The sequence below is a fragment of the Chelonia mydas genome, chromosome 1, assembly GCF_015237465.2.
Source record: "Chelonia mydas isolate rCheMyd1 chromosome 1, rCheMyd1.pri.v2, whole genome shotgun sequence".
NCBI classification, from domain to species: Eukaryota; Metazoa; Chordata; order Testudines; family Cheloniidae; genus Chelonia; species Chelonia mydas.
The window spans coordinates 171,303,550-171,331,022 of NC_057849.1; the positions used below are offsets into that span (position 1 = coordinate 171,303,550).

General features: G+C 41.5%; 1 protein-coding gene across 6 annotated transcripts in view; it reads right to left on the bottom strand.

Annotated features, from left to right (window-relative positions):
• The window catches only part of CHODL (chondrolectin), a 47,893-nt gene that overhangs the window by 1,359 nt on the left and 19,061 nt on the right, over positions 1-27,473 (bottom strand). The window contains exons 2-7 of one of the 6 annotated variants that reach the window (XM_037889717.2): positions 11,182-11,494; positions 10,229-10,386; positions 7,214-7,261; positions 6,709-6,792; positions 3,209-3,311; positions 1,138-1,216 (exon numbers count right to left, since the gene is read on the bottom strand). In XM_037889717.2, coding sequence (XP_037745645.1) covers positions 1,138-1,216; positions 3,209-3,311; positions 6,709-6,792; positions 7,214-7,261; positions 10,229-10,386; positions 11,182-11,494 — 785 coding nt within the window. The other 5 variants (XM_007066663.3, XM_043538334.1, XM_043538335.1 and 2 more) reach the window with 5 other exon arrangements.

Here is a 27,473-nt window from a genome sequence, read left to right on the forward strand (position 1 = left end):
ACCACTAAATTATATTTGAAAGGAGGGTAAATTATTTTGTCTCCCTGTAGACTTAGATTGTCCATGCTGTACTATATTGTTTAGGTTCAGATTTTGCCACCCTTCCTTATGCTGAGCAGTACCTTATGCTGACAGCAGTCCCAGTGGCAAGGTTTTCTTCCACATGAACAAGTAGGACAAAATCTTTCCCTTACGACTTAATTCATTTTCTACTGAAATCAATGGGCATTGGAGAAGACCCTTAACGATGAACTGACCACAGTAGAAAAGTCCTAATTATGGCTGGTCAAAAAAATTTCCAACAACATTGGTTTTTCCTGGAAAATTGGGGTATTGAGTAATAAAAAGTGTTTACTTTCTACAGGAAAAAAATATTTTTCATCAAAAAATGGAAGTCTGAAAAAGTTAATTCTGAAATGTCGCCACAGTACCTCATGTTCCCATTTTTTTCTGTGGGCTGGGATCCCCAGCCGGACTTCATCTTGCATGATCTACTGGGGCTGGGACTTGCAGGATGCACCTCAACCATGCAACTGACATGATGCACCACTTCCCCTCACCCCTGAGTGGGAAACAGTACATCCTGGGAGATTATATCAGATCAGGAAGCCCAGATTTTACAGGAGAATAGGAGCAAACTACAATGCCTATGTTACACCGTGGCAGCAGTTCAAAATCCAAATGCTTTGGTTCCCAGACAAAATATTTCAGGTTTTTATTTTTTCCCAAAGGGGAGGGGGGTAATTAGAGTAATTGAAAAGATTCCCATTTACTTCAGTGGGTTTTGGAGCTGGGCTGTATTCTTCCAAGCTTTACTCCAGTTTTACACTAGTGAATCCAGCCCATTTTGTTCATTTATCTCTGCGGTACCCTGAATGGAAAGTCATCTAACCAAAAAACAGTTAAAAATATGCACTCTACAGTACAACATATCTAAATACCATGGATCAGAACCTCAGCTGCTGTATATCTTCAGTGGGTTCCATGAAACTGTGACTATTGACACCAGCAGAGGATCTGACTCTGCATGCAATTTCTGCGAACAATGTTAAGTAAGGAGCAGTAAATAGTTTGAGGATATTGTCTGGAATTGTTGCTTTGACTGTGAAATACAATCATAGAAACTGAGACATATACCAGGTTGGAATTTAAACTTTCTGCAAGGCATTCAGATGATAATGGAGATGGGTCTGTGAAGCAGTTTCTCCTTGCTTCCCTGGAAGAAAGGAAAAGGAGAGCATCTAAGCATGAATGAGCTGAGTGTTGCTACTAATTACAGGAGAGATGCTCTGCTTCCCTTTACCGCTACCCTGGAAGAGCCCAAACCATCCAAAACTGCCCATGTTCTTCCAAGCTAAGCAAGTCCTGGAAGGCCATGGGTTATGGCTCCACAGCAAGCTAACCTTTCAGAGGAAAGGTCATCCTCCCATGAAAGCCCACAAAAGAAAAAAGGGAGAAGAAGAGACTCATTTGTAAGTTGGGAACTTCCTTTCATGGTAGAACTCCTCACATAAAGCACTGGAGTTCCCAACTTCTTGTGCTCTGCTCTTTCTAGCTCTTGGAAAGTGCAAAGTCCTTTTCTTGGATGAATTATTACAGTTTCAGGGTCATGATCTGAAACCCACTCAAGTCAACAAGTCTTTCCATTGACATCAGCGGGCTACGCATCACACACTCACATTCTTGCATGGTCTATCTGGAAAGATAGGCAAGGCCTGAACTCAGCCTTTTAGAACCTTTTGCATGGTAGCGGAGAGTGTAGAATGAGCTGCTAAAAAAAAAAAAAGATCATGAATGTACCTGCCATGCTACTTACCTAGAAGGCCAATCCCACTGTTATGCAAGGTGAGATATATCTCCTAATCCTTACAATGTTATGGATGGCTGGCCTTCATCACAACCTTCATGGAATCTACCAAGGCCCTTTTGGTCAGCATTGGAATCACAGTGGTTGTATGGAGGTATGGATTTGCCTGACACGTTACTATTGGTGAGGCTGGGAAATGCAAATCTTCCACTTCTTTGTGTGGAAGTGCACGTCATTAGGATACCTTACACATTCTAATGTAGGCCTCATGCATCTGGAGGGGTACGTTTACTAAATAACTGTGTGATGCCAAGGAATACCGCAGTGATAGTTTATATAAATATCGGGAGATTGTTTCTCATTTGGGGCAATATTTTTTTTAACGTTTCAGAAATTGCTTATCTTTTATTTTGTTTTCTGTTTCACAAGGTAGAATTAAAATTGAACCCCACCAAAACACAGAAAATTAAGCCTTCCAAATTTTAAAAAATCTAAAAGAAAGCCCATGTGGAACATCTCCCCACTTTACTGCCGAAACTCTCCCATCGGCTATTCCCTGGGTCCTCAGAGTTGTTAGTGATCCTGCCCTCCCACCAAAGCTGACATTCAGGGGCAGAAGAGTGCCAGCAATGAAGTACTAGCATCACAGTCATATGTATGTGCTTGGGAGGAGGGAGGCGCCACCACCAATCAATATGCTACAAAAGTGCTAACTGCTACTGTCAAAACAGATGCATTCTTAAATGTTAGCTGCTGTGATTTCAGTGCTGAGTGCTGGAATCCAGGTAATTACACTGTCCATAAACATGTTTGTTTTTGTAAAGTTCTTCTGCTCTGGCGGTGTCTTTCTTGCTCTTCCTGGATGGCTAGTGAATCAAGACATATCAGGCTGCTACCCCTTTAAGTTTTTCTCCTAGCAACTTACGCCCATTCAGCCAGGGAAGAATTCACCCTTTGTGCAGAAAGTTGGGGGAGAGGGGTGCTTCTTGTGCATACTCCATGTCAGTGAAGCTTCCCAATGTCATTCCCAAGAGACCAGTTCTAATATAGATGGTGATCAGGCTGGAGGAAGTAAGGGAAAATTGCAACAGTAGGGGCAGAAAAAATTGTCCTCCTTGGAAGTGGAAAAATTCCTTATGGCAGCATAGTGTGTCTTAAGGGATCTGTGGATCTACATTAGGCCAGAGCCTTTTCATTGGTGAAAAGCCATGAACATGAATTTTCAGCTGTCAGATATAAATAAGTTGTTTGGATTTTCAGGGACAACAAGATGCATACAGCACAACTAAGAAGGAAGCAGGGGAGAGATGTAAGCATTCTTTATGTTTGAAGAGCTTGCTAATGGAAACCTGAATTCATCATTGTAAGACAATTTCATATCAGTGTATTGAAAGTATTTACCTTTTGTGTAGCATCTGGAAACAGCAAGTACCAAAGGCCACTAATATCAACAACAGCAGTGGTATGGTTGGTATAACAACGTAAATTAAATTTGGAATTATACCTACAAGGAAAAAAAGTCTCTCATTAGTGCATACTGCATTGAAAGATGCTGTCCCATCTCACTGTATCTATCTGTACGCCCACATAGTTCAATTCTGAATTCCTTGTGCAGAAAGACTGCTAATCATTTTAGAAGGAAGATATGAATGTATTAGGAATATAAGAATAAGCCCCCAATATTTCATGCAAAAGCTGTCCAGAAGGTGCATACTGTAGTTTTCAGTATAAGATTAATATCTCATTATACTTACACTGCAGCTAAAATATACATCTATTGTAGCAATGTACACTTGATTACATGCTATGGGCTGAATAGACACAGCTCTTATTCAGCCATGCAAGGAAGTAAGAGGGCATAAGTCCCAGGTCCACTCCCCACCCCCATTCCCCTTTACAGCCCTCATGACTGTGTCTCTTTCTGGCTGAGAGGGGGAGAACAGGGGCTACTCATCTGACCCACTCTGCTGTGAAAAAATGGAAAGGAACAGGTAGAGGGTATCAGGAGCCCTGGATCCATCTCTGCTACTTACTGGTCACAGTAGCTGCCTTGGTACTCAGTGGGGAATAAGCTGCTCCATGAAAAGGGGTGAAGTAATTTAGAGCAATGTAGCAGGGGCAGAACTGTGACTCTGAGTCCCCATTGGTTCTCTGATCTGCTACTGGACCAGCACAGCTACACATTACTCCTTACTCAGGCTAGACTGAAAAGTTACAGGCTGCGCTTATGTCATTTGAACTTTTTTTCTTTTCTCAGTATAGCAGTTAAAGAACAAAAACAATTCCTGAAGCATTAAGTCTCCTTTGATATAGGAAGAGGTGAGGCCCTGTCCACCCAAATGCTTACAGTGGGCTCAAGAAGAAGGATGTTTAGACTCCAGAGACAGCTGTTGTGTGTATAATGAAGGAACCATCCTTTGCCCCTTCATTAATATGCCACCATAAACTTAACATGCTGCTGCTTACTGACCACCATGTAGTAACAAGCAATCATCATTGTACAGCTATGTTTAATAGGAACAGCTTCCAGGTTCAAGAGAGAAACTGTGATTACATTTTAAATAGGTTTATACCCACATTTCATTACTGTACATAAGATAAAGTACTCATAGTTGTCTAAACCTGACCCACAAGCTCGTACTCTGGATACTGTACTTCTTACCGACTATTTTTGAATATACTTTCACTTGCAAGAGCAAATGTTTAAGGCCAGTTTATTTGTTAATCGTAATTTGGCTTTCTATATACCATAGCACTAGTGTTAAATACAGGCTCTTTGTATGTCATGCATTGAAAAGCATAGTACCTATTTATTTATTTATTTATTTACAACAACAGCATCTGCCCTTGAGTGCTCAGATGAAAAATTGCTCTGAGAAACTAAGCAGGTGCAAATGGAGATCCACGGTTGGTTGCGGCTGCTGCTGCTTATCTTTCCCATGCACCATTGTAAGCCCCATGTTTTACCTCTCCATTATCTAGCATTTTTCAGGATTCTTTTTTTCTTCCTTGGCCTATTAGCATTCTCGTTATATATTCAGAGAGCTGCACAATAATGATGACATTTTAAAATAAAATGTTATTCTTTTAAATGACAACAGTGGCAACAAAATAGTCCATTGACTCATGTAAAAGTATACGGGGGGGCTGGTAGTGGGACATGTGGGCATTCACAAACAAGGGAATTGATTCAAATCCAGTTGAGATGGATAGTAGTGGAATGTTAATGCCATCTTTCAGCTGTTCAGTGAGCCAGATGTTGAGCTGCTCCAGAGAGATGTTGAGTGCCCTCAATGCCCACTGACGTTTGTGAGAGTTGAGGGAACTTAGCACCTCTCAAGAATTGCTTGGAACCATGCAGAATATCAACCCTTAAATTAAATGAATTGGTGGGTCTCTGAGCAGTTCTTAGTGGGTAGATGGCCCCATCCCAAAAAACAACACCACAGTAGGAACTTTTCTTGGCAGTTTCTCAGATGCTCTCATCCTAGAGATGATCCCTCCAGATAGGGGTTGGGGTACATGGGGAACCTTGCTTTACCATGGGGCTATTGGGTAGATAAAACAACACTTCAGTCCCTAGAACTATCAGTCTGGCACCTTTTGTGAGCACTAAAATTCAGTTTTAAAAGAGAAAACAAAGTGTCTTATGTTTGTGTTAGACCATTTTACACATTGCTGGCCTTGACTCTATCAGAGATATTTGCGGCCTGATCCTGTAATCAGATCCACAATGGCAGAACCTTGTGCCCTGGTAGAGATCCACTGAGTTCAGTGGGGCACTGGTGAGGTGCAAAGGTCTGATCCAGGTTCATGCAGATCCAATTGCAGGGCTGAAGACACAGTAGCAATATTTGAAATAGTTGAGTATTCCCTCCCAGAAAGCTAATCATAGCCATTGATTCCTGCAAGAACAACTAAAAGAAACTGATCAGAAGTCTTGGATTATTAGTCAAGAGTATTGTGATGGGGTGGACTAGGCCCAGAGGGCCCCTGCTGAAGGCCTCCAGGTGCTACCACACTCCATCTCAGAGAGGAGTTGAGTCCTCCAACTGGCCTAGAGAGGCTGTGGAGTGGGGGAGAGAAGCAGCCAACGAGAGAGGCTGCAGGAAGCAGCCAATCATGGCCCAGGAGGGTGATACAAAAGGAGCTGCAGAGCCAGAGTCAGGTAGTTGTTGCCTGGAGCTGAAGGAATGAGGACTGTGTTCCTGTCTGGCTGAAGGAGCAGCAGTACCATGGACAGATCAGTTGCTAACAAGGACCAGGGAGCAAGAGGGAGCTCCTGGCTGGCTGCTGGGACTGAAGATAGAAAAACAGCTGGGGCCAGAAAGGGTGAAAAGTTCAGGAAGCCCTGGGGTCATGGCCCCATACCAGGATTGAGGGACTATTTGAGGCTAGCCCAGAAGGGGCTGCCGGACTGATTAAGGACTGAGCCCAGGGAGGGCTGCAGGAGGACAGTGGTTCCAGGGAGGAAGCCCTGGGGGGTCTGGCCCCATACCAGGGCCGGGACTATTTAAAGACTGAGCCTATGGAGGGCTACAGAGATACCAATGGAGGCATACTGGGATAGGCCCCTGGTGGATTGTACACACCAGAAGGGGTCCGTTTTGTTTCACATACAGATTGCACGTGTGACTTGGCCAGAGGGCTGAGGTGTTGAAAACCTGCCTAAGAAACCACCGACAAAGGTCACTGCAGACTAAAAGAGTGAAGGCACATGCACCTGGCCAGGGGACACTCATGAGAAGTGGGTGCCACCCCTTACAGGTATATTTTCAGCAGAGCTTTTAGGAATAAACTGTCCAATTCCCATGAACAGGGGAAGTTGCATATCTAATCTAATTCCATCCATCCTCTGTTACTATTTTACTTTGAACATTAAAACACTATGAATAAATTACCTGTTTCAGTAACAACTACATGAGAATTATCTTCTCGTTTGTTTTCATCATAAGGCTTTCCTGCTGCCACTGATGGGAAAACCTCTGAAAAAGAAGTTAAACAGATTAGAAAAATAGCAACTGTATAAAGAGAGGTTATTACATATTGTAGCATCTGTTCATAGTTTTTTATGTTTAAAACAGATTCATATTTGTTATCTGAACTGTTTCAGCATTGAAAAAGTTATTGGAAGTAAATGTGTCTACAGAACTTTAGTGTATTGTTAGGATTAAATATGGAATAGGAATTAAAAGCAGCAGTGTTTTGAACTACATCCATATGTTTGCAACTACATCTGCAAATATTCCTCTCTGCAGGATTCTTTTTCAATATGTTCCACTACTAACACAAGTCTGTTTAAAAAAATAAAAAACTATGTAACTTTTCCTGGACCTTGTAAATGATTCATGAGATTATGTCTTTACCGTTACAACTCAAGCTAAAAGTTTTTTTAAAGTTTCTTACCATAATCTGTCTCTGCTCTGTCGCCTAGTTCTTTTTCTAGGACATTATCTGTTAAATCAATAGTTTGACAATGAAAGAGTAAGAGTAATAAAACAGACATCTTTTACATTGTTTTGCACCTAGTACCACAGCTCAAAACTACACCCCCATGTTCATTAAAAAGCACAATTATTGCAGAGTTCTTTAACTTCATATTTCAATATTTGGCAAGCACCTTTCTGAAGAATGTTTGACACAAAACATTCAAGTTAAGAGTTGGTATCAAACTACTTCTAGTCCATACTTCTGTACAAATCTAGATAAATAGGAATGCTGCAGTTTAGCCTTAAACCCATTTTTTTTCTGGTGGAATTTACTAGTTTGTTGGATGAATAATTGAATCCCACCCTTTTCTTGTGTCAGATTTAATTTGAATACAACTTTTCTTAACATCTCACTTCTCTGATAGTTAGAGGACCTTAGAACATACTAAAATGGGCAATTGTCTTAATAGTGTGGGCTAAAGAAACCTTTTCTTATTTCCAAGATGATTATCAAAAAATTAGCTGTGGAGCAATAAGAAGTATGAACTAGATGTTTTGAGGGCAGATATCAAGGGTTTTTTTTGTTTGTTTGTTTTTTCACTACAGACATCCCTAAAATCAAAAAAGGATACATCAGGGAACGATTAGAAATTGGATGGTAAGGAAATGCAATCATTGCAGAAGAGGAAGATAATGTTCCATTTCTAATTATAAATAGCCAGTTGGAAACTATAACTATAAGACATGCAGCAAAGGCCAGTTAGGATGTAGAAATGGGAGAGTAGGGTTATGTATGTCTAAAGGTTTCCATAGATTATTGAAATTATTTTGAATGGAGAGGATGATCACAGAAGTAGAATTTGTATGGTTATTTGACAGTTTTCAGAATAGCAGTCATGTTAGTCTGTATCTGCAAAAAGAAAAGGAGGACTTGTGGCACCTTAGAGACTAACCAATTTATTTGAGCATAAACTTCCATGAGCTACAGCTCACTTCATCGAATGCATCCGATGAAGTGAGCTGTAGCTCACGAAAGCTTATGCTCAAATAAATTGGTTAGTCTCTAAGGTGCCAGAAGTCCTTCTTTTCTTTTTATGGTTATTTGGATACCATTCCCATGCCATAAGATTATGAACACCAGTTGTATTACTGGTCTTTAGCTCAAAACAGTAATGCTCAGAGTTCAAAGAGGTAATAAAATCTACTACAATTACTTCAGCTTCTCCGATAAAAACTGGTTACATTGGGACATGGCTTGGAGAAAAATGTCAAAATACTAGAAACTATTGCTTCTAGAAGTAGCTAATTCTGGAACATAAAAGGGTGGGTTAATTTTTAATTTGATCTGAAAATCAAGATGCAGGAGGAGTTGGCTCAAACTAAATGTGGTTATAGCTACCATTATATAATTAAGATCAACATCCTTTCAAGGTGAATGAGATTCAAACCCACACCTTGTATTGTGACATTAAACATAATCAAGGGAGGTCCCTCATCTCCCCCCGCCCCCAACTGAAGATATTACTTAGATAGAAAACAAAAAATTGCAAGTGAATATATGCAGAATAGGCCTGGAGGCTGGCTGAGTAAGGGCTTGTCTACACTACCACTCAGGGTCGATCTAAGATACACAACTTCAGCTCCGTGAATAGCATAGCTGAAGTCGACATACTTAGATCTACTTACTGCGGTGTCTTCACTGTGGTAAGTTGACAGCTGACGCTCTCCCTTTGACTCCGCTTGCACTTCTCGTTCTGATGGAGTACTGGAGTTGACAGGAGAATGTTCAGCAGTTGATTTATCACGTCTATGCTAGACACGATAAATCGACCCCCACTGGATTGATGGCTGCCCGCCGATCTGGTGGGTAGTGTAGACAAGCCTCATTGCCTAATGAGTCACAGAACTTTACTCACAGCATGAATTTCAGTAGCTCCATCATAAAGATGAAAAAACAAGACATGTTTAAGTACTTCAGAAGTAGGAAGTTTGAGGAATGGAGATCAATTGGTTCTCCTACTCTGATTTTTCTAAATTTGTAAATCTCGCTGAGATTGAAACAGTCACCTTAATCTGCATGCAGACTGTTGAGATTTACGGTCTGTAATGTGTAAAACATTCTAGTTTGTAATAGACATCTTGTCACTTTTGTGGTTAGAGGTTGATTGTGTAGGAAGCTATTGGATGGGAATCTCTGCAGGTTCAGATTATGCAACTGAAACTGTGGTTCAGTGTGGGGTTTTACATGCAGCCTGGCTTTGATGAGGCTGCTTTACAACCTGTTTGTTTTTTGTATGCAGTTTGGCTAAATTTATCCTGGTATTTGTATGTTCTCTTTGTGGCCGCAGTGGACAATTTAAGACTAATGCTTTGAGTACCATAATCCTGGTAAGAGACATGGTGTTTATCTACTGCCAAGCATAACTACGATAACTAAAGTTATAGCCTCAACTTCAAGCTTGCTTCCAATTTCCTTGTTCTGGCTGTCCAGTTTTAAGTCTCCACAACTAGTATATGCAGGACCCAGAAAAGATTCCCATGTCATTTCTGGAAGTTAAGCCAAACTGAAAAATCCCTGGCCTCTTGTGTCCTCATCTGAACTGGACTCTCTCTCTCTCTCTCTCTGTGCGCGTGTGTGTGTGTAATTTTCTTCCTGTTGCGCTGAACCTTCCTGATCTCCATTTACCTGTATTCATTTTACAGATGGGGAAAGTGAGGGACAGATAAGTTAAGTGACATTTCCAAGACCTCACAGAAAGTCAGTGACAGAGCTAAAGGGCGAGAACTAGTGTTACCTGAAAGTGGTGAAAATATTTTGGCAATATTTCACATGAAAACATTGGCCAATTCATTTCATCCACTTCTCAAGTTCTTTCAGTACAGTTTTCTGCAAAATGTTGAGGATCCCAAAATCCCCAACATTTTCTGCCAAAGCAGTGCCTTTTCTGTTAACATATACCACATATGAAATCTGACTTTAGCTTTTTCTTACCTGGACTATACTTGCAGATAAAATTGTGCTTCATGTTGCATCTATCATCGTTCCACTGGTAAAGGTAAGCCCCCCCTAGACCAGGGTTTGCAGTTGGTTGATGATACATCACAACACAAGCTTCACTTCCACAGGAAGGCTCATCCGTATACCAGTTTCTAGCCGTGCATATAAATCAAAATGTTCAAAAATTGCAGATAAAAGGCCCACCTTATCATCTAATGGAACCATTTGCAAGCATCCAGAAATGCCATAGTCTAGCGACGGTTATAGTACATAGGCTCCATTATCCCTTAAAGCAGAATAAGCTGCATTTCCCCCCTCTCGTGCATGGAACGGAGTGGGGGGTCTACTACCAGTCTTGCAGATCTTGGAGCATCTTCCTGCAGTTAAGGAGCATCCATGCAGATGTTCCTTCCCTCCCTTCTGATGCCTGCTTCCCCTGCCACCTACCCACAGACGCCCTGCAGATTATGGCTCCTGAATTTTGCCATTTGTTCTACTAGTCTTTAGCTGAACCAGGAAATCTAATAGGATTTCCAAAATCTGAGGTGTGGGCAGAGTGAGTTACTCTAAACAGTCTGCACTAATTTACGCAGCTGTTGGCCTTCTAGTTTGGGGGCCAGAATCCAGCAGAGTTTGGTTGCCATTTTCTGCCCCCCGCCCCGCACCCCCGCTCCTTTCAAGTCCACAGAGCTGGAATCCAGTGGAGCCCTTACTTCTATGAAGCTGGGGGCGGGGGTCTGAGACAAACATGCCACAGAGACAGCACTTCATCCTTCCACATCTCCAAGTGCAAATCCATTGGCTCAGCCTCCCCTTTGTTATTAGCCCCACTGAACAACTTTTCTATATGCTTAAATTCACAAAACATTTTACTTTTTTGGGTGCTGCACACACTGTGTTTCCCTCCATAAACCCTTTAAACTATAGGCAATCTCCCAGACTTTTACCTGAATGATGAAACAGTTCCATCAGTCCATTGGTAGAGCTCAGGGCAAGCACTTGATATTGCTTGCCCCTCTCCGCTTCTCCACAATCCGATCCAGAAGTCACCGTCAGAAATTCCAGAGCCTGACTTGGTGAGGTTTTGTAACATGTTTTCTATGAGCTTCTGTTCAGTTTCATTTTCCAGACTTAAAAGCACACCACCGTCGATTTCACAGGCATGGTGGGCCTCCTGAAAGCCCACACGTCTTGACAAGTCCTGGAAGTAGGCTATCTTGTAACAGGGATGCTTGAAATCTCCGTAACACACTTTTTGACCTGAAATATATATATATATATATATATATATATATATATATATATATATATATATACACACACACAGCATCAGCTAGAGAATACAAATGAATAGTAATCACTGAAAAAATATAGTTCAGTATAAATGCAGTGACAAAGAAGATGAATAATATTTCTCCTTGCCACGTGTGGAAGGAAGCCATGCTTTATTTTGATTGGGTTAATGTTGCTGAACCCCCTATCTCCAATTTTAACACTGCTGGTGTCATGCACATCTTGGTCCCTGTCCTAAAATCCCTAAGCAGGTGAAAGTCCCATCAAAACCACTGAGAATCCCTTTGGCAACTATGGGAATTTTCCCTGCTTAAGGACTGCAGGGTTGGGCCCCTTCCTAAAAAGTAGTCTTTGTTGTTGTTTTTTTAAATACTGTATATGGGACCAATCCCACTTCTATTGGCATGAATGGCAAAACTCTATTTGCCTTTAATAGGCACAAAATTAGGTTCTAAATTTCCAGGGTCAAAAGGAGGTCATGAGTTTCTTGGGTCAGTTGGTTCCTGCTTGGTTGGATTCTCCAGTATTTATAGTTTTACCCTATGTCCAAGCATGTTCGATGCAGTCAATGTAAACTACAGACGGCACCTGAGACCATAACAATACATAGCCAAGCAGAATAATATAATCAAAATATTTTCAGAAAGCATCAAATCTAATGTGTTCACACAAATATTTACTTAAACTTCAGTTTGATAAATCTGTTTAAAGGATCAAACCAAACAATCCAATGGCTCTTTTTTTAATGAAACTTGAAAGGTAAAGAAAGTGAAACTGCACTTATTATATATTTACTTTCTTCCAAAAGCAGTTGAAATGTGTGCTTACCATACTCTATTTGCTATTGACCTGCTTTAGAACTTATGCTTTGAATCTAAAATGACAAATGATTGGAATCAGAGCAAATCAGTGGTGTCAGCTGTATATATAATGTGGTGAGTGCTGCTGAAGCCCATTCATTTTTAAAAATGTGCCCGCTGTATGTATAGTCATCTCGCTTTTATCTTAAAACTTTACACAATTTCTTTTAGACTTCTCATTGTTGGACTAACTAAAAGCCTCTTTTTAAAGAATCATTTTTCTTTTCTGTTCCAATGCCAACATAGAAAATGTGCAAATGACAGCATTTTGTAAAGTTAACAAAGGCCTTAAAGAAGTAATAAGAAATTACTATAATTATCTAGACTGTTTGAACACAAGCAGAAAACAATTTTACCATTAAACCTGTAAAATAAGCTGTTCATAAGCCATATTTGTTGAAGAGGAGCATAAATGATTATTTTTACTTGAAAAAATCCACCTCTTTTTATACTAATTTTTAACCATAATAAATGTTAACAGATCTAGGTAAACACCCCAGTGACTTTATATCTGAGCAAGTTTTATCCTATTTAGCTTGATAAATGTATATTTTTTGTAATTAGGACGTAGAAACATCATCGTGCAACTTAAATTTAATTTTCCCTAAATGTTTTTCCATACACAAAGTGTAACCATATTCTTTCAATCAAAATGGCCTTTATACGATATTAAGAGAATGACAAAACAAGAAATAACAAAAGTAGGTCTTCACGAAAGAGTGAGTACACAGTGGATCTGATTTCCCTCCATTAAGTTATTCTTAATTCACATAAGCAGATTGTATTTGCACACTTCATAGTAGCTGCTTGTCTCCATTTAAAGGTTTATACAGCATAATTCTTGGAACTTCTGGCTAACGGCCAGAATTGTATTCAAGTTGCATTAAGCAATAGTTAGTATGATCCAATCCATCCTAGCTAAATCCAAAGGTAATTCCCATTGCTACAGATTTTCAAAGAAAAACAAATGTGGCTCCTCTGTGTTGTAAAGTGAGTACACAGTGGGTCTGATTTCCCTCCATTAAGTGAGTAGGGATGACCCTTATATTTAGTTTGCCTACCTCTTTACATTATAAATTATTCTTGTGACCTTTCTTGAAAAGCCCTAATACTTCCATTGTTTGAAGCAGGCATTTGAAATTCAGTAGGGAGAAGGGGTGGGACGAGGCGGGGCCTCATGGAAGGGGTGGAATGGGGGCGGGGATGGGGGAAGCAAGGGGGGGTGTCAGTGATGCACTAGTCCTCATGTGGCCCTCATGATCATTTGAGTTTGAGACCGCCTGCTCTAATCTAAGGCCAGGCTGATGCCAGCTCCACATACTACACAGACAACCCTGCAAGAAGACAGCTTCCTCAAGAGTTGGGGGACAGAAATTCTGACTGGACTTGCTCTAACAATGCCTCCCAGATTCTGCACATGACTCCAGAGGTCCAGTCTGGAGCTCAAGTGATATTCGGTGGGATTCTGTCTCTAGAAGAGGAGAGCAGAAGACAAGACAAGACTATGATCATCAACAGATGGCTCAGGCAGTGGTGCTATAAGGAGGGCTTTGGGATGTTCAACAACTAGGAGGCAATGATGGACAGAAGACTTTTCTCACAGGATGGACTCCACCTATGTAGGGAGGGAAATAGACTTTTGGTATGGAGGTTGCCACAACTGATTAAAAGAGCTTTCAACTAGGAATTTGGGGAGACAGTTGGGAGATGCTCATGTAATTGCCATGCCTCTAACATTGAGTGGGAAGAAAATCAAGTAAGAGAGGATACAGCATTAAAAAAAGAAACAACAGAGGGTAGGAGATTGGACATCAAGAGGAAAGATGGTGCCAATACCAATGACAGTAACAGACAGGTAGGTGATACTGGCCGTGAAATGACTGTACCTAATAGGGCGAGAAATGTGGGTGAAGCCAAACAGAAACAACTAAGATGTCTGCACACCAATGCAAGGAGCCTGGGTAACAAAATGGAGGAACAAGAACTACTAGTACAGGAAGTAAAACCAACTATTATAGGGATAACGGACACATGGTGGAATAGTAGTCCTGAATAGAATACAGGTATTGAAGGGTATGTGTTGTTCAGGAAAGACAGAAATAAAGATAAAGATGGTAGAGTAGCATTGTATATTAATGATGAGGCAGACTGTAAAGAAATCAGAAGTGATGGAATGAATGAAACAGAATCTGTTTGGGTCCCAATCACTTTGGAAAGTAAGGTAAAAAAGGCTCTACTGGGATATTGCTTAGACAAAGGAAATGCAATAGATCTAATCTGCTCAGTAAAGCAGTTGATAAAGTTCCACATGGGAAATTATTAGTCAAACTGGAGAAAATGGGGATTAATATCAGAATCAAAAGATGGGTAAGGAACTGCTTAAAGGGAAGGCCACAGTGGGTTATACTGAAAGATGAACTGTCAGGCTGGAGGGCGATTACTTGTGGAGTTCCTCAGGCATCCATCTTGAGACCAATCTTATTTAACATTTTCATCAATGACCTTGTCACAAAAAGTGGGATTTGCTAATAAAATTTGTGGATGACACCAAGTTGGGAGGTATTGCCAATATGGAGAAGGACCTGACTATCATATGGAAGAAGGAAGAATATCGTACAGGAAGATTTGGATGACCTTGAAAACTGGAGTAGCAGAAATGGAATGACTTTTAATAATGCAAAGTGCAAGGTCAGGCACTTAGGTACTAACCACAAGAATGTTTGCTATATGTTTGGGATGTATTAGTTGGAAGCTGCAGAGGAGGAGAAAGATCTGGGTGTATTGGTCTACTACAAGATGACTATCAGCTGCTCATGTGATGCAGCCATGAAAAAGGCTAATGCAATCCAAGGATGCATCAGGCGAGGTATTTCCAGTAGAGCTAGGAACGTGTTTATTACCATTATATAAGGCACTGGTGAGACCTGTTCTGAAATACTGTGTGCATTTGTGGTCTCCCATGTTTAAGACAGTGAATTCGGATGCAGAGAAGAGCTGCTAGGATTGTCAGAGAAATGGAGACCCTACCTTATGAGAGGGGACTTAAGGAGATTGTCTTGTTTAGCCTAACAGAATGGAGGCTGGGTGGAGATATGATTGCTATCTATAAATACATCAAAGGAATCAACACCAGAGAGGAAGAGGAGTTATTTCAGTTAAGGACCAATGTTGGCACAAGAACTAATGGATGTAAATTGGCCATCAAAAAGCTTAGGCTTGAAATTAGACAAAAGCTTTCTAACCATCAGTGGAGGGAAGTTCTGGAAAAGCCTTCCCAAGGAGAGTAGTGGGTGCAAAAAACCTAGTTTGTTTTAAGAGTGAGATTGATAAATTTATGGAGGGGATGGTATGATGAGGATCCCTACAATGGCATATGGCCCATCCACTACAACTATTAGCAAATATCTCCAATGGCCACAGATGATACAGTAGAGAGCTAGGGCTCTGAGTTGCTACAGAGAAACCTTTCCAGGGTTTGGCTGGTGGGTTTTGCCAACATGCTCAGGGTCTAACTGATCACCATATTTGGGGTCAGGAAGGGATGAATTACAGTATTTTGTAAAGGTCACATTGAAAGAAAGGGTTTTTCAACTTCCTCTGCAGATGGGGCATGCATCACTTGCTGGTTTGAGCTAGAGTAAATGGTGAATTCTCTTTAACTTGAAATATTTAAATCAAGATTTCAGGGCATTAGTAACTCAGTCAGAGGTTATGGGCCTACTGCAGCAGGGGTGGGTGAGGCTCTGTGCAATGTGCAGGTCAGACTAGATGATCATGATGGTCCCTTCTGGCCTTAAAGTCTATGAGTCCTTAATAGGAGGTGTATTGGTGATGAGAGATTACTGATGATCATGATTTCATGAGAGTTACTTCATCACTTAAGGTCAAAGGCATCCCCCTTATCAAGCTGGAGCAGCCAGGCTTGGCACATAGGGGGTGCTTCCTGATGGTCGTGATGGGGAGAGGGCCACCCCAGGCCATGGAACAACAGTGGAGACTCTCTGGAGATGCTACTGCAGCCCTCATTGCTGTGTCCCCAGTTTGTGAAACCTAAGTGGATCCATATCGGGATGGATACACTGAACCTCTCCTTCCGCAGAGGCTATTGTACTGTGTTGCAGAGTGAGCCCCCTTGGAGCTGGTGTGCAAAATATAAAGGAATGTGCAGGCTCTTCAGACCTTTTCTACACACAAAGTTGCACAGGTTTAACTAACCATGAGATTTCTAAACCCATTTAGTTAAACCCATGCAACCTTGTGCGTGGACACACTTAGGCCAATTTTAAACCCAGTTTGTATTACTTTAGTCAATATGCGTGTCCACACTGGAGTATGCACTGGTTTAACTCAGTCAGTTTTTAAAGTGACCTCTACTTCATCTGGTAGCTTCCACAACTGTGGCAAAAGGCATAGGTTTTGTTCCTTAGAATATCAGGCTAATAGCTATTCCCGAGGCACAGTATCTATAGAACATCACAGAGGAAAAAGTCTGTGAATAGCTGTAAGTGGCATGTTTTGGGATCCAACCCCTCATATGCAAATGAAACACCTGAAATTAGATGTTAGGTTCTTCAGAGACAGTTGTGAAGTTCTCTGTGCTCTAGCTAAATTAGTTCCTGATGTTCAAGCAGTGACCTACTCTGAATCCTCTTCTTTTTTGCTTCTGAAGAAAAGTTTCATCATCATTGCTGCTGCAGCAGAAGTCATTCAATGTGCTAATGGAAATCTGGAATTGTGTATTAATGGCCAGTAAATCAGCTGACATTTTAGTGCCCTTCTCGGAGCACGCTGCGATGTCAGCTGCTTGAGTTTCATTTTTAGCAATTTTGTCTCTCTGTTATTCATCATCTACAAAGCAGAAATGATCTGACAGTGAAAAATGGTAGAATGTACCGCACACAGTGATGCAGACAAAGTGGGTAGTAAAACATTGACTATGAGCTGTTTAACCTTTTCCTAACAAAAACTTTAAAATAGGTAACTACCCACAATTAATTTAAAGTAATGTATCGGATAATTCTATCATACATTTAGAATCAGATTCTCCCACCATTATAATTCATCCCTAATTTTGCAGTAGTTTCATTGGAAGGAAGGGGGCTACTGCAAAGTAACATACTACTCAATCTGAGTAAAGGTAGCAGGATCAGGCCCTTACTACCTTAGGGCAAAATTCTCGACTGTGTTGAATGAATGATGGAAGAGGACACAAGAAATCTCTTCCATCCCCAACTGGGCACCTGGGCAGGGATAGGGCAGTATGCAGATCTTGTATTCCCTTGACCACTAGGCTGGCTAATGAACCAGCTAAGACCCAAATATGTATTCTTTTTATTATCATATGACATGTTCAACCATCTTGAGGTTATAGACAGGCCCCTGGCTTCTTCCCATCAGGCAGCAGGTACTGTGAGCAGACGAACAGAAACGTATACAGTTCCTTTTATTGGAGTGGGTTACATTGCGCCCACCCCACCCCGCTCCCTGAGCCATCCTACCTTGTGCAGACAGAATAGCTCAAAACATTCCATTCTTACTAACCCTGCACCACTGGGAGGAGCAAGCACTGGATTTTGCCCTTATTTTTTTCCCCCAAGAATCATTTTTTTTCATCCTACATGCTTGTGAAACAGACATTGTCCTACTGAAACTTGCTTTACAAATCAAAATGCTCTTACCCTTATTATTAACACCTTCCATTCCTAAAACTGGAACCCTTTGAAAAACATCCAATTTATATTTCCAGCACTTACATTATTCACTTTTTGTACTTTATTCAAACTGAACTATTGCAAAAAAGCTAGTCAGTTTCCTGTCCTGGCACTCTTGTACCAGCACAATGATGTGATATTTTTAAGACAAACACCAATCAGAAAAAAAAAAAGCAATTGCCATCTGAATATTTTAAATTTAATTAAAAAAATTCTACCAGTATTAATGTCAGCAAAGCAATTCCCTGAAAGAAAAAAAAAACAGGAAACAAAGAAAATAATTCAGTACTGCTTTTATATATTTAAGTTCCAGGAGGTCAATTAATTTCATATTGGCATAGTAATGCATTATTAAATGGGAATACTAAATGCTTTTAAGTCTGCACTTATAAGTAACTTCTGCCAAAATCTTGCTGAGAACCAGGGTCATCAATAAGAACTGCACCGCTCTAGGAATTGTAGCCAAGGCTTTCAGAAGTGTTCAGTGATTTGAGGTGCATTTAATTTGTAGATGCTTAACTTACGACACTTTAAATGGCCTGATTTCTAGAGGGTGGGGGCTCAGCGGTTTCTGAAACAAGGTACCTTTTAGATGTCTCAAAATTACCCAAAATTACTAGTCACTTTTGGAAATCTTGGACAGTCTTTGCTTGGACTCACACTATTTACTAATCCACTGCCTGTGGCCATGGATGTTCAGAGGGATCCTGCTGCAGCAATGAAGAATACTGGCTCACACAAGTCCTCCCAGGAAATGCACGCTACACCAGAAGCTCTGATACCATTTCAAAGAATGGTGTGCTCCCTTTCCTTTGAGCCCATCCCTCACCTCACCCTCCCTTCCCCCATTAGCACTCACAGGAGTATTAGCAGGAAGCAGTGTTTGAATTCCCTCTCCCTCCCAATATTCCCTCTCCCTCTCAATTTCATTGAGCCCTGATATTTTCCATTGGCTCTAGTGCTCCTCTTACATCTGAATTCTTACTTTCTCCTGTCCATTGGCTCTGTATTACCTCTGTTGTTAAATTCAGTGAGCTGATCTTCCTGAGTGAACACCCTGGGTGAGAAACCTAGCAAGTTGACTAACATGTGGTTAAATCTATCTTATCATCCTTTCAAGCTGGGCTATTTGCAGTCTGTTATCCAAGGCCTAATTGCTGTAAAAAGAAAAGGAGTACTTGTGGCACCTTAGAGACTAACCAATTTATTTGAGCATAAGCTTTCGTGAGCTACAGCTCACTTCATCGGATGCATAAAGTGGAAAGTACAGTGAGGAGATTCTATATATACACACAGACCATGAAAAAATATACATTGTAAGGAGAGTGTTTCAGAGTAACAGCCGTGTTAGTCTGTATTCGCAAAAAGAAAAGGAGTACTTGTGGCACCTTAGAGACTAACCAATTTATTTGAGTATGAGCTTTCATGATCTACAGCTCACTTCATCGGATGCATACTGTGGAAGCTGCAGAAGACATTATATACACACAGAGACCATGAAACAATACCTCCTCCCACCCCACTCTCCTGCTGGTAATAGCTTATCTAAAGTGATCATCAAGTTGGGCCATTTCTAGCACAAATCCAGGTTTTCTCACCCTCCGCCCCCCCCCCCCCCGCCGCCCCCACAAACTCACTCTCCTGCTGGTAATAGCCCATCCAAAGTGACCACTCTCTTCACAATGTGTATGATAATCAAGGTGGGCCATTTCCTGCACAAATCCAGGTTCTCTCACCCCCTCACCCCCTTCCAAAAACCACATACACAAACTCACTCTCCTGCTGGTAATAGCCTATCGAAAGTGACCACTCTCCTTACAACGTGCATGAAAATCAAGGTGGGACATTTCCAGCACAAATACAGGTTTTCTCACCCCCCCCCTTTTTTTTTCCCAAAAAACACACACACACAAACTCACTCTCCTGCTGGTAATAGCTTATCCAAAGTGACCACTCTCCCTACAATGTGCATGATAATCAAGGTGGGCCATTTCCAGCATAAATCCAGGTTTTCTCACCACCACCCCCCGCCAACACACACAGAAACTCACTCTCCTGCTGGCAATAGCCCATCCAAACTGACCACTCTCCCCACAATGTGCATGACAATCAAGGTGGTCCATTTCCAGCATAAATCCAAGTTTAACCAGAACGTCCGGGGGGGGGGGGGTAGGAAAAAACAAGGGGAAATAGGCTACCTTGCATAATGACTTAGCCACTCCCAGTCTCTATTTAAGCCTAAATTAATAGTATCCAATTTGCAAATGAATTCCAATTCAGCAGTTTCTGGCTGGAGTCTGGATTTGAAGTTTTTTTGTTGTAAGATAGCGACCTTCATGTCTGTGATTGCGTGACCAGAGAGATTGAAGTGTTCTCCGACTGGTTTATGAATGTTATAATTCTTGACATCTGATTTGTGTCCATTTATTCTTTTACGTAAAGACTGTCCAGTTTGCACAATGTACATGGCGGAGGGGCATTGCTGGCACATGATGGCATATATCACATTGGTGGATGTGCAGGTGAACGAGCCTCTGATAGTGTGACTGATGTTATTAGGCCCTGTGATGGTGTCCCCTGAATAGATATGTGGGCACAGTTGGCAATGGGCTTTGTTGCAAGGATAGGTTCCTGGATTAGTGGTTCTGTTGTGTGGTATGTGGCTGTTGGTGAGTATTTGCTTCAGGTTGGGGGGCTGTCTGTAGGCAAGGACTGGCCTGTCTCCCAAGATTTGTGAGAGTGTTGGGTCGTCCTTCAGGATAGGTTGTAGATCCTTAATAATGCGTTGGAGGGGTTTAGTTGGGGGCTGAAGGTGACGGCTAGTGGCGTTCTGTTATTTTCTTTGTTAGGCCTGTCCTGTAGTATGTGACTTCTGGGAACTCTTCTGGCTCTATCAATCTGTTTCTTCACTTCCGCAGGTGGGTATTGTAGTTGTAAGAATGCTTGATAGAGATCTTGTAGGTGTTTGTCTCTGTCTGAGGGGTTGGAGCAAATGTGGTTGTATCGCAGAGCTTGGCTGTAGACGATGGATCGTGTGGTGTGGTCAGGGTGAAAGCTGGAGGCATGTAGGTAGGAATAGCGGTCAGTAGGTTTCCGGTATAGGGTGGTGTTTACGTGACCATCGTTAATTAGCACTGTAGTGTCCAGGAAGTGGATCTCTTGTGTGGACTGGACCAGGCTGAGGTTGATGGTGGGATGGAAATTGTTGAAAGCTATTATCAGCAGGAGAGTGAGGTGGGAGGAGGTATTGTTTCATGGTCTCTGTGTGTATATAATGTCTTCTGCAGCTTCCACAGTATGCATCCGATGAAGTGAGCTGTAGCTCATGAAAGCTCATGCTCAAATAAATTGGTTAGTCTCTAAGGTGCCACAAGTATTCCTTTTCTTTTTGTAAGGAGAGCGATCACTTAAGATGAGCTATTACCAGCAGGAGAGTGGGGTGGGGGGAGAGAAAACCTTTTGAAGTGATAATCAAGGTGGGCCACTTCCAGCACATTTCCAGGAGTTAACAAGAACGTCTGAGGAACAGTGTGGGGGGTGGGGAGGAATAAACAAGGGGAAATAGTTTCACTTAGTATAATGACTCCACCACTCCCACTGTTCCTCAGACGTTCTTGTTAACTCCTGGAAATGTGCTGGAAATGGCCCACCTTGATTATCACTTCAAAAGGTTTTCTCTCCCCCCACCCCACTCTCCTGCTGGTAATAGCTCATCTTAAGTGATCACTCTCCTTACAATGTATATTTTTTCATGGTCTGTGTGTATATATAAAATCTCCTCACTGTACTTTCCACTTTATGCATCCGATGAAGTGAGCTGTAGCTCACGAAAGCTTATGCTCAAATAAATTGGTTAGTCTCTAAGGTGCCACAAGCACTCCTTTTCTTTTTGCGAACACAGACTAACATGGCTGCTACTCTGAAACCTAATTGCTGTAGGTATTCACATAAGCTTTTTGCTTCATCCTTTGCCCCCTCAACCACCCAACGTCTTCCACATCCTCATTACATTTCGCCTCTTATCACTTTAACTGGTGTTTGGTGAGCAAAGTTGCCATTGTTTGCAAAGACTTTGGTCCTTCTCTTTCCTAACCTCCATTTGCATCTCTCTCTACTTTCCCTCCATCTATGGGACTGAAATTGTAATATCTAAACCTTACATCATAAAAAACGAAACAAACAGACAAAAGCCCTACATACGTATAGTCCATAATAAGCAGTACATGCTCTGGGCAGTTTGAAGAGATTTGGTTATACAATACAATAGTTATGCCATTTGTAAATATGCCACAGTGCATCTGTCATGGGAAATTATGTGCTAGCTTTAAACAAAAGCACATGCCCTTTTCACTCTCCCCAAAAGGTAACTATGGAGGATGTAACCCCAGGCTCCAGGGATCATGTGACTATAGTTTGGAAGCCGGTCTATATAAAGCCACAGGAAGAAGATACTTCAGGGAGCTGTCAGAATTATTCTGGGTCTCTCTATTCAGGAGTGGAAGATTAGGGTCAAGGTAAGACCTGTGAGGGGAGGTTCCTCTTCATCAAAAGGGCTGGAGAAAGAGCAAGGAGAGGCTGGCTACCAGAAAGCCCCTGGGAGGGAGCCTAACGAGATTCAGGGGACAGAAGAATCCAGAGGGGGATGAAGCTGGCACCAGTCCTTGTTTAAAGAGCCCCAGGCTGGGGCGTCTAACTAGGATGGAAGAAAACTCCCCCACCAGCTCTGCATCAGAGTGAAGACCTGGGGAAGGGTGGAGGGTTACTGAGCCAGGGGAGATCCAGGGAAGAGGGGCTGAAGGTTGTTTTGTTTACCCTCGAACAGGAGGAATTTTGCTTGGTTGGAGGAACAAAAACACCAAAAGTCACAGGGAAACTGAGACATGAATTATTTTACAGTCAGTGGGAGCCTATATTATCAGAAGGGAACCAGAGGCACAGCAGGGAAACTGAGGTAAGAATATACAAACTGATGTCAGAAAGGTAAGAATCTGTTACAGGTCTCATCTGAGACCAGGGCCCCATTGTACCAGACAGTGTACATCCACTTAGTGAAGGATAATCCCTGCCTCAAAGTGTTTACAATCTAAGTAGACAAGTCAACATTATTACCCCTAGTTGACAACTGTGAAACTGAAGCAAAGAGAGATTAAGTGACTTATCCAAGATGACACAGGAAGTCTGTGGCAGACCTGGGAATTAAACCCAGATTTCTCGAGTTGCAATTCAGAGCTTTTAACCCTCAAGGGTATGTGTCCTCTTGCACTTTTTCCCTGTGACCACTTCATTTTAATTCTTTTGCCAACCACTGAATGTGGAGAGGCGCAAAGGAGCTAAAATATTCTATTTTAATTCCATTGAACCCCTCCATATTCTATACAAATGCTGGAAAAAGACTACTATAAAATTCATAATTGCTCCCTTAAAATTAATGCAGGGACTAATTTTGGTGCAGATAAAACATCACAATCAGGGAGACTATTTGCACACTGTATAATGAATTATGATATCTCTGCGTTAAAATATGGTTCCTGGACAGAGTGGGTATATGAATCTGATTTTTTACTTTGAAAGCATTCATGAGACCTTTGTGATCCCAAACCAATAAATAATTTGGAGTGTACTTCAAATATACAGATGGATAGCTAGTCACTAAAAGTCAGGAAAGAGAAAGCATTCATCTAAATCATTTGAGAAGTTATTCTGGCTTTACAGGTTTTTAATTTTCAAATTAAAACCCAGCACATATGTTTGAGTGGAAGACTTTAATTAAGTTCATATGAAAGGCATAAATTTTCTCTACTGACAGTGAATTTCATTTACCTCAGCTATATTGTCTATTGGAAAAAACAAAATAAGAGAGTGGTTTTTCTTTTAAAAATTGTGGGCAATGCAATGATTATTAAAGTGAATGAGTAATTGTATTGGCTAGAGCTGACTAGGCATAACTAAGTCAGATTTTGTGAAAGCTATCCCAACAATGCTCTGAATTATTACCAAAATAGGATTCCCCTAGAGGTCTTCAGAAGTGAGAGGCTAGTATATTAACTTACTACACCAAAAGAAATAGCATTTTAATAGAAACTACCCCTAGTATTCTCCAATGTCCTTAAGATCCTATCTCATTACAGTGTAAACTCCTAGGGGCAGGGACTACCTCTGTTTGTACAGCACCTAGCATAATGGGACTACTGTACTATAAAATAATAAGTGCCTTTGCTTACCGACAAGGAAAAATGCTTTCTTTGCAACTGCTAAATACTATCATATCTTCAAAATCTGTCCCTATATGAGTAGTGAAAAGTTAGTTTGCATTAGTAATTTTTGAAAGTTTTAACCCTTTTTTGTGGTTTATTGGTGGGATCCCACGGAATTAGCCATGTGGCAGAATTCATGGTCTGATCACTTAAAACAGCACATGACAGTTTTGGTCAGAATTTAAGCACTTTAGCACTTTGAAGGACGTACATTGTATGTATTAAGGCAACTGTCCACTTGACTAGCCATAGGCTAATACTTCTTTATATCCTTTAAAAAAAAAAAGGCCTGCTTTTGTGGTACTATCGTATGTGATAAGATGTAGGAAATATAGACGTTGTATGAAAAAGATAAAAAATATAGACCATTATTAATAGGCTTTAACTCGAAAGATTAAGATACATATACCACCCAAATATCAGTCTATGGAGAGGACCAGAAATGCCGGTACATCATTTTCAAGCATCTCAGACATTTTGTAGCTGATGTACTACTGAGTAGGATAGTGAATTTAGCATGAATTGGACATTAACAAATACAACCCTGTACAGAAGGATTGAGGAGAAAATAAGGAAATTTGCATGATAATACTGTGAAATCATATTATTATTTATATTATATTAGCACCTAGACCAGTGGTTCTCAACTTATTACACATTGTGGGTCGCATATGCAGTGGCAGCCCAGACCCCAACCCCGAACCCCCACCACACGGGTCCAGCCGGCTGCCTGCCCTGGGCCCTGGACCCCACCATGCATGGTGGGCTCGCTGCCCCATCCCCGGACCCCAGAGCTTGATGGGCCATCCAGGAGCCCTGGACCCCTGTTGTATGGGGCCAGCCAGCTGCCCTGACCCCAGGCCCCCACCACGCAGCTGCCTCAGACCCTGCAACTCATAGGGCTGGGCAGCTGCCCCAGACCCTGGGCCCCCGACCCCCCAGGGCCAGCTGGGAGTCTCAGACCCCTGACCCCTTGGGTCCAGCCAGGATCCCTGGAGCTCCGACTCCGCGAGGCCAGTTGGGAGCTTCTAGGGTGACCAGATGTCCTGATTTTACAGGCACAGTCCCGATTTTGGGGTCTTTTTCTTGTATAAGCTGCTATTACCCCACACCCCCTGTCCCGATTTTTCACATTTGCTGTCTGGTCACCCTAGGAGCTCCGGACCTCTGACCCCACGAGGCCAGCTGGGAGCCCTGACCCCGGCCTTTAGCACACAGCTGAGCTGGGCCGCAGATGTGTGCTAATTGGGCCGCATGTGGCCCGCGGGCCACAGCTTGAAAACCACTGACCTAGACTCTCTAACCAAGATCAAAGCTCCATTGTGATAGGTACTGTACATACATGTATTCAGAGACGGTCCCTGCTCCCAAAGACTTTACAATCTAAATAGCCAAGACAGTGAAAGGAGGGGGAAGTATTGTTTTCCAGATGGGAAATTGGGGCATGGACAATTTAAATGGCTTGTCCAAGGTATCATGGGGAAACTATGTCAGAGCCTGGAACTGAATGCATTTAACCACTGCCTTAACCACAGACCATACTTCCTCTCTAGCATGAATTTTTTTCCCATGAAATATTCATTAGATCAAAGAAATTTGGTCCACTAATTTAGGTATGAAATGTCAGAAAATATTGTAACATAGGCATACAGCGTGGAATGAAGTACAGAGACACACATATAAATATTTCTTTATTTAATAATGTTAATCAAAGTACCTTCTTGTTGAATTTCAAATTAAAAAACATTTGTAGCTGTACTACTATGGAAAGATGACTTAATGTGATAACTTCTCATAGGGCTTTCATATGTTTTTCCTTGCCTAATAATTAGTGACACTTTCATTTAAAATCTTGTGCCATTGAGACATCTTATATTATTATGACATTGGTTTATTAGAGCAGAAAACATGCTGACCAGCAGAGATTCTGATGCACTAAATCATGTGAAGGGGAAATATTAAAATGATCATGAAATTTACCCCCTGTACAGGGAGCCAATACAGGTTTAAGTGGAACTTAGTCATGCATAGGCGTCGTGCTGGCCTTCTGCACAGAGATGAATTTCATCCACTGTTTCCAGTCTTACAAACACTTACTATTAAGTGTTGTGATTACTATCAGAAGGAGAGTCTCTAAGGTTAGTCTCTAAGGTGCCACAAGTACTCCTTTTCTTTTTACTATCAGAAGAAGTCCCAGTTGCTTCAGAAAGTGTTTTCAGGATAAGACCCTAAGTCAGAGCATTCATGATAGAAGGGTCCCACTACGTAATGTGCCCCAGTATGAGATCCCATACTGCTAGTATTTTTCAGCAGTTGCCATATATGTCAGGGTTCCTTCCTCACTCTGAATTCTAGGGCATAGATGTGGGGACCCGCATGAAAGAACCCCTAAGCTTATTTCTACCAGCTTAGGTTAAAACTTCCCCAAGACACAAACTCTTTGCCCTTAGATTTGGTAAAACACTGCCACCACCAAGTGATTTAACAAACAATCAGGGAAAGGATCACTTAGAGTTTCTATTACCCCAAAATATCCCAAGCCCTTACAGCCCCTTTCCTGGGGAGCCTTGAGAATAAACAAGATGAGCACAGACCAGCCTTGGATTTTTAAGACCCTAAAAACCCAACCAGATTCTTAAAAAACAGAACTTTATTAGAAGAACAAAACAAGATAAAAGAACAACTCTGTAAGATCAGAATGGAAGATAATCTTACAGACAGTCAGATTCAAAACATAGAGAATCCGTCCAGGCAAAACCTTAAGTTACAAAAAGACACAAAAATACACATTTCCTCCAGCACAGCAAATTTCATAAGCCAAAACAAAGAAAACCTAATGCATTTTCTAGCTAGGTTACTTACTAACTTTACAGGGCTTGCATCCTTGATCTGTTCCTGGCAAAGGTATCACACAGACAGACAAAATCTTCCCCCCCGCCTCCAGGTTTGAAAGTATCTTGTCCCCTCATTGATCATTTTGGGTCAGGTGCCAGCCAGGTTATCTGAGCTTCTTAAGCCTTTACACGTGAAAGGATTTTGCCTCTGTCCAGGAGGGATTTTATAGTTCTGTATACAGAAAGGTGGTTACCCTTGCCTTTATATTTATGACATATGCCCTAAC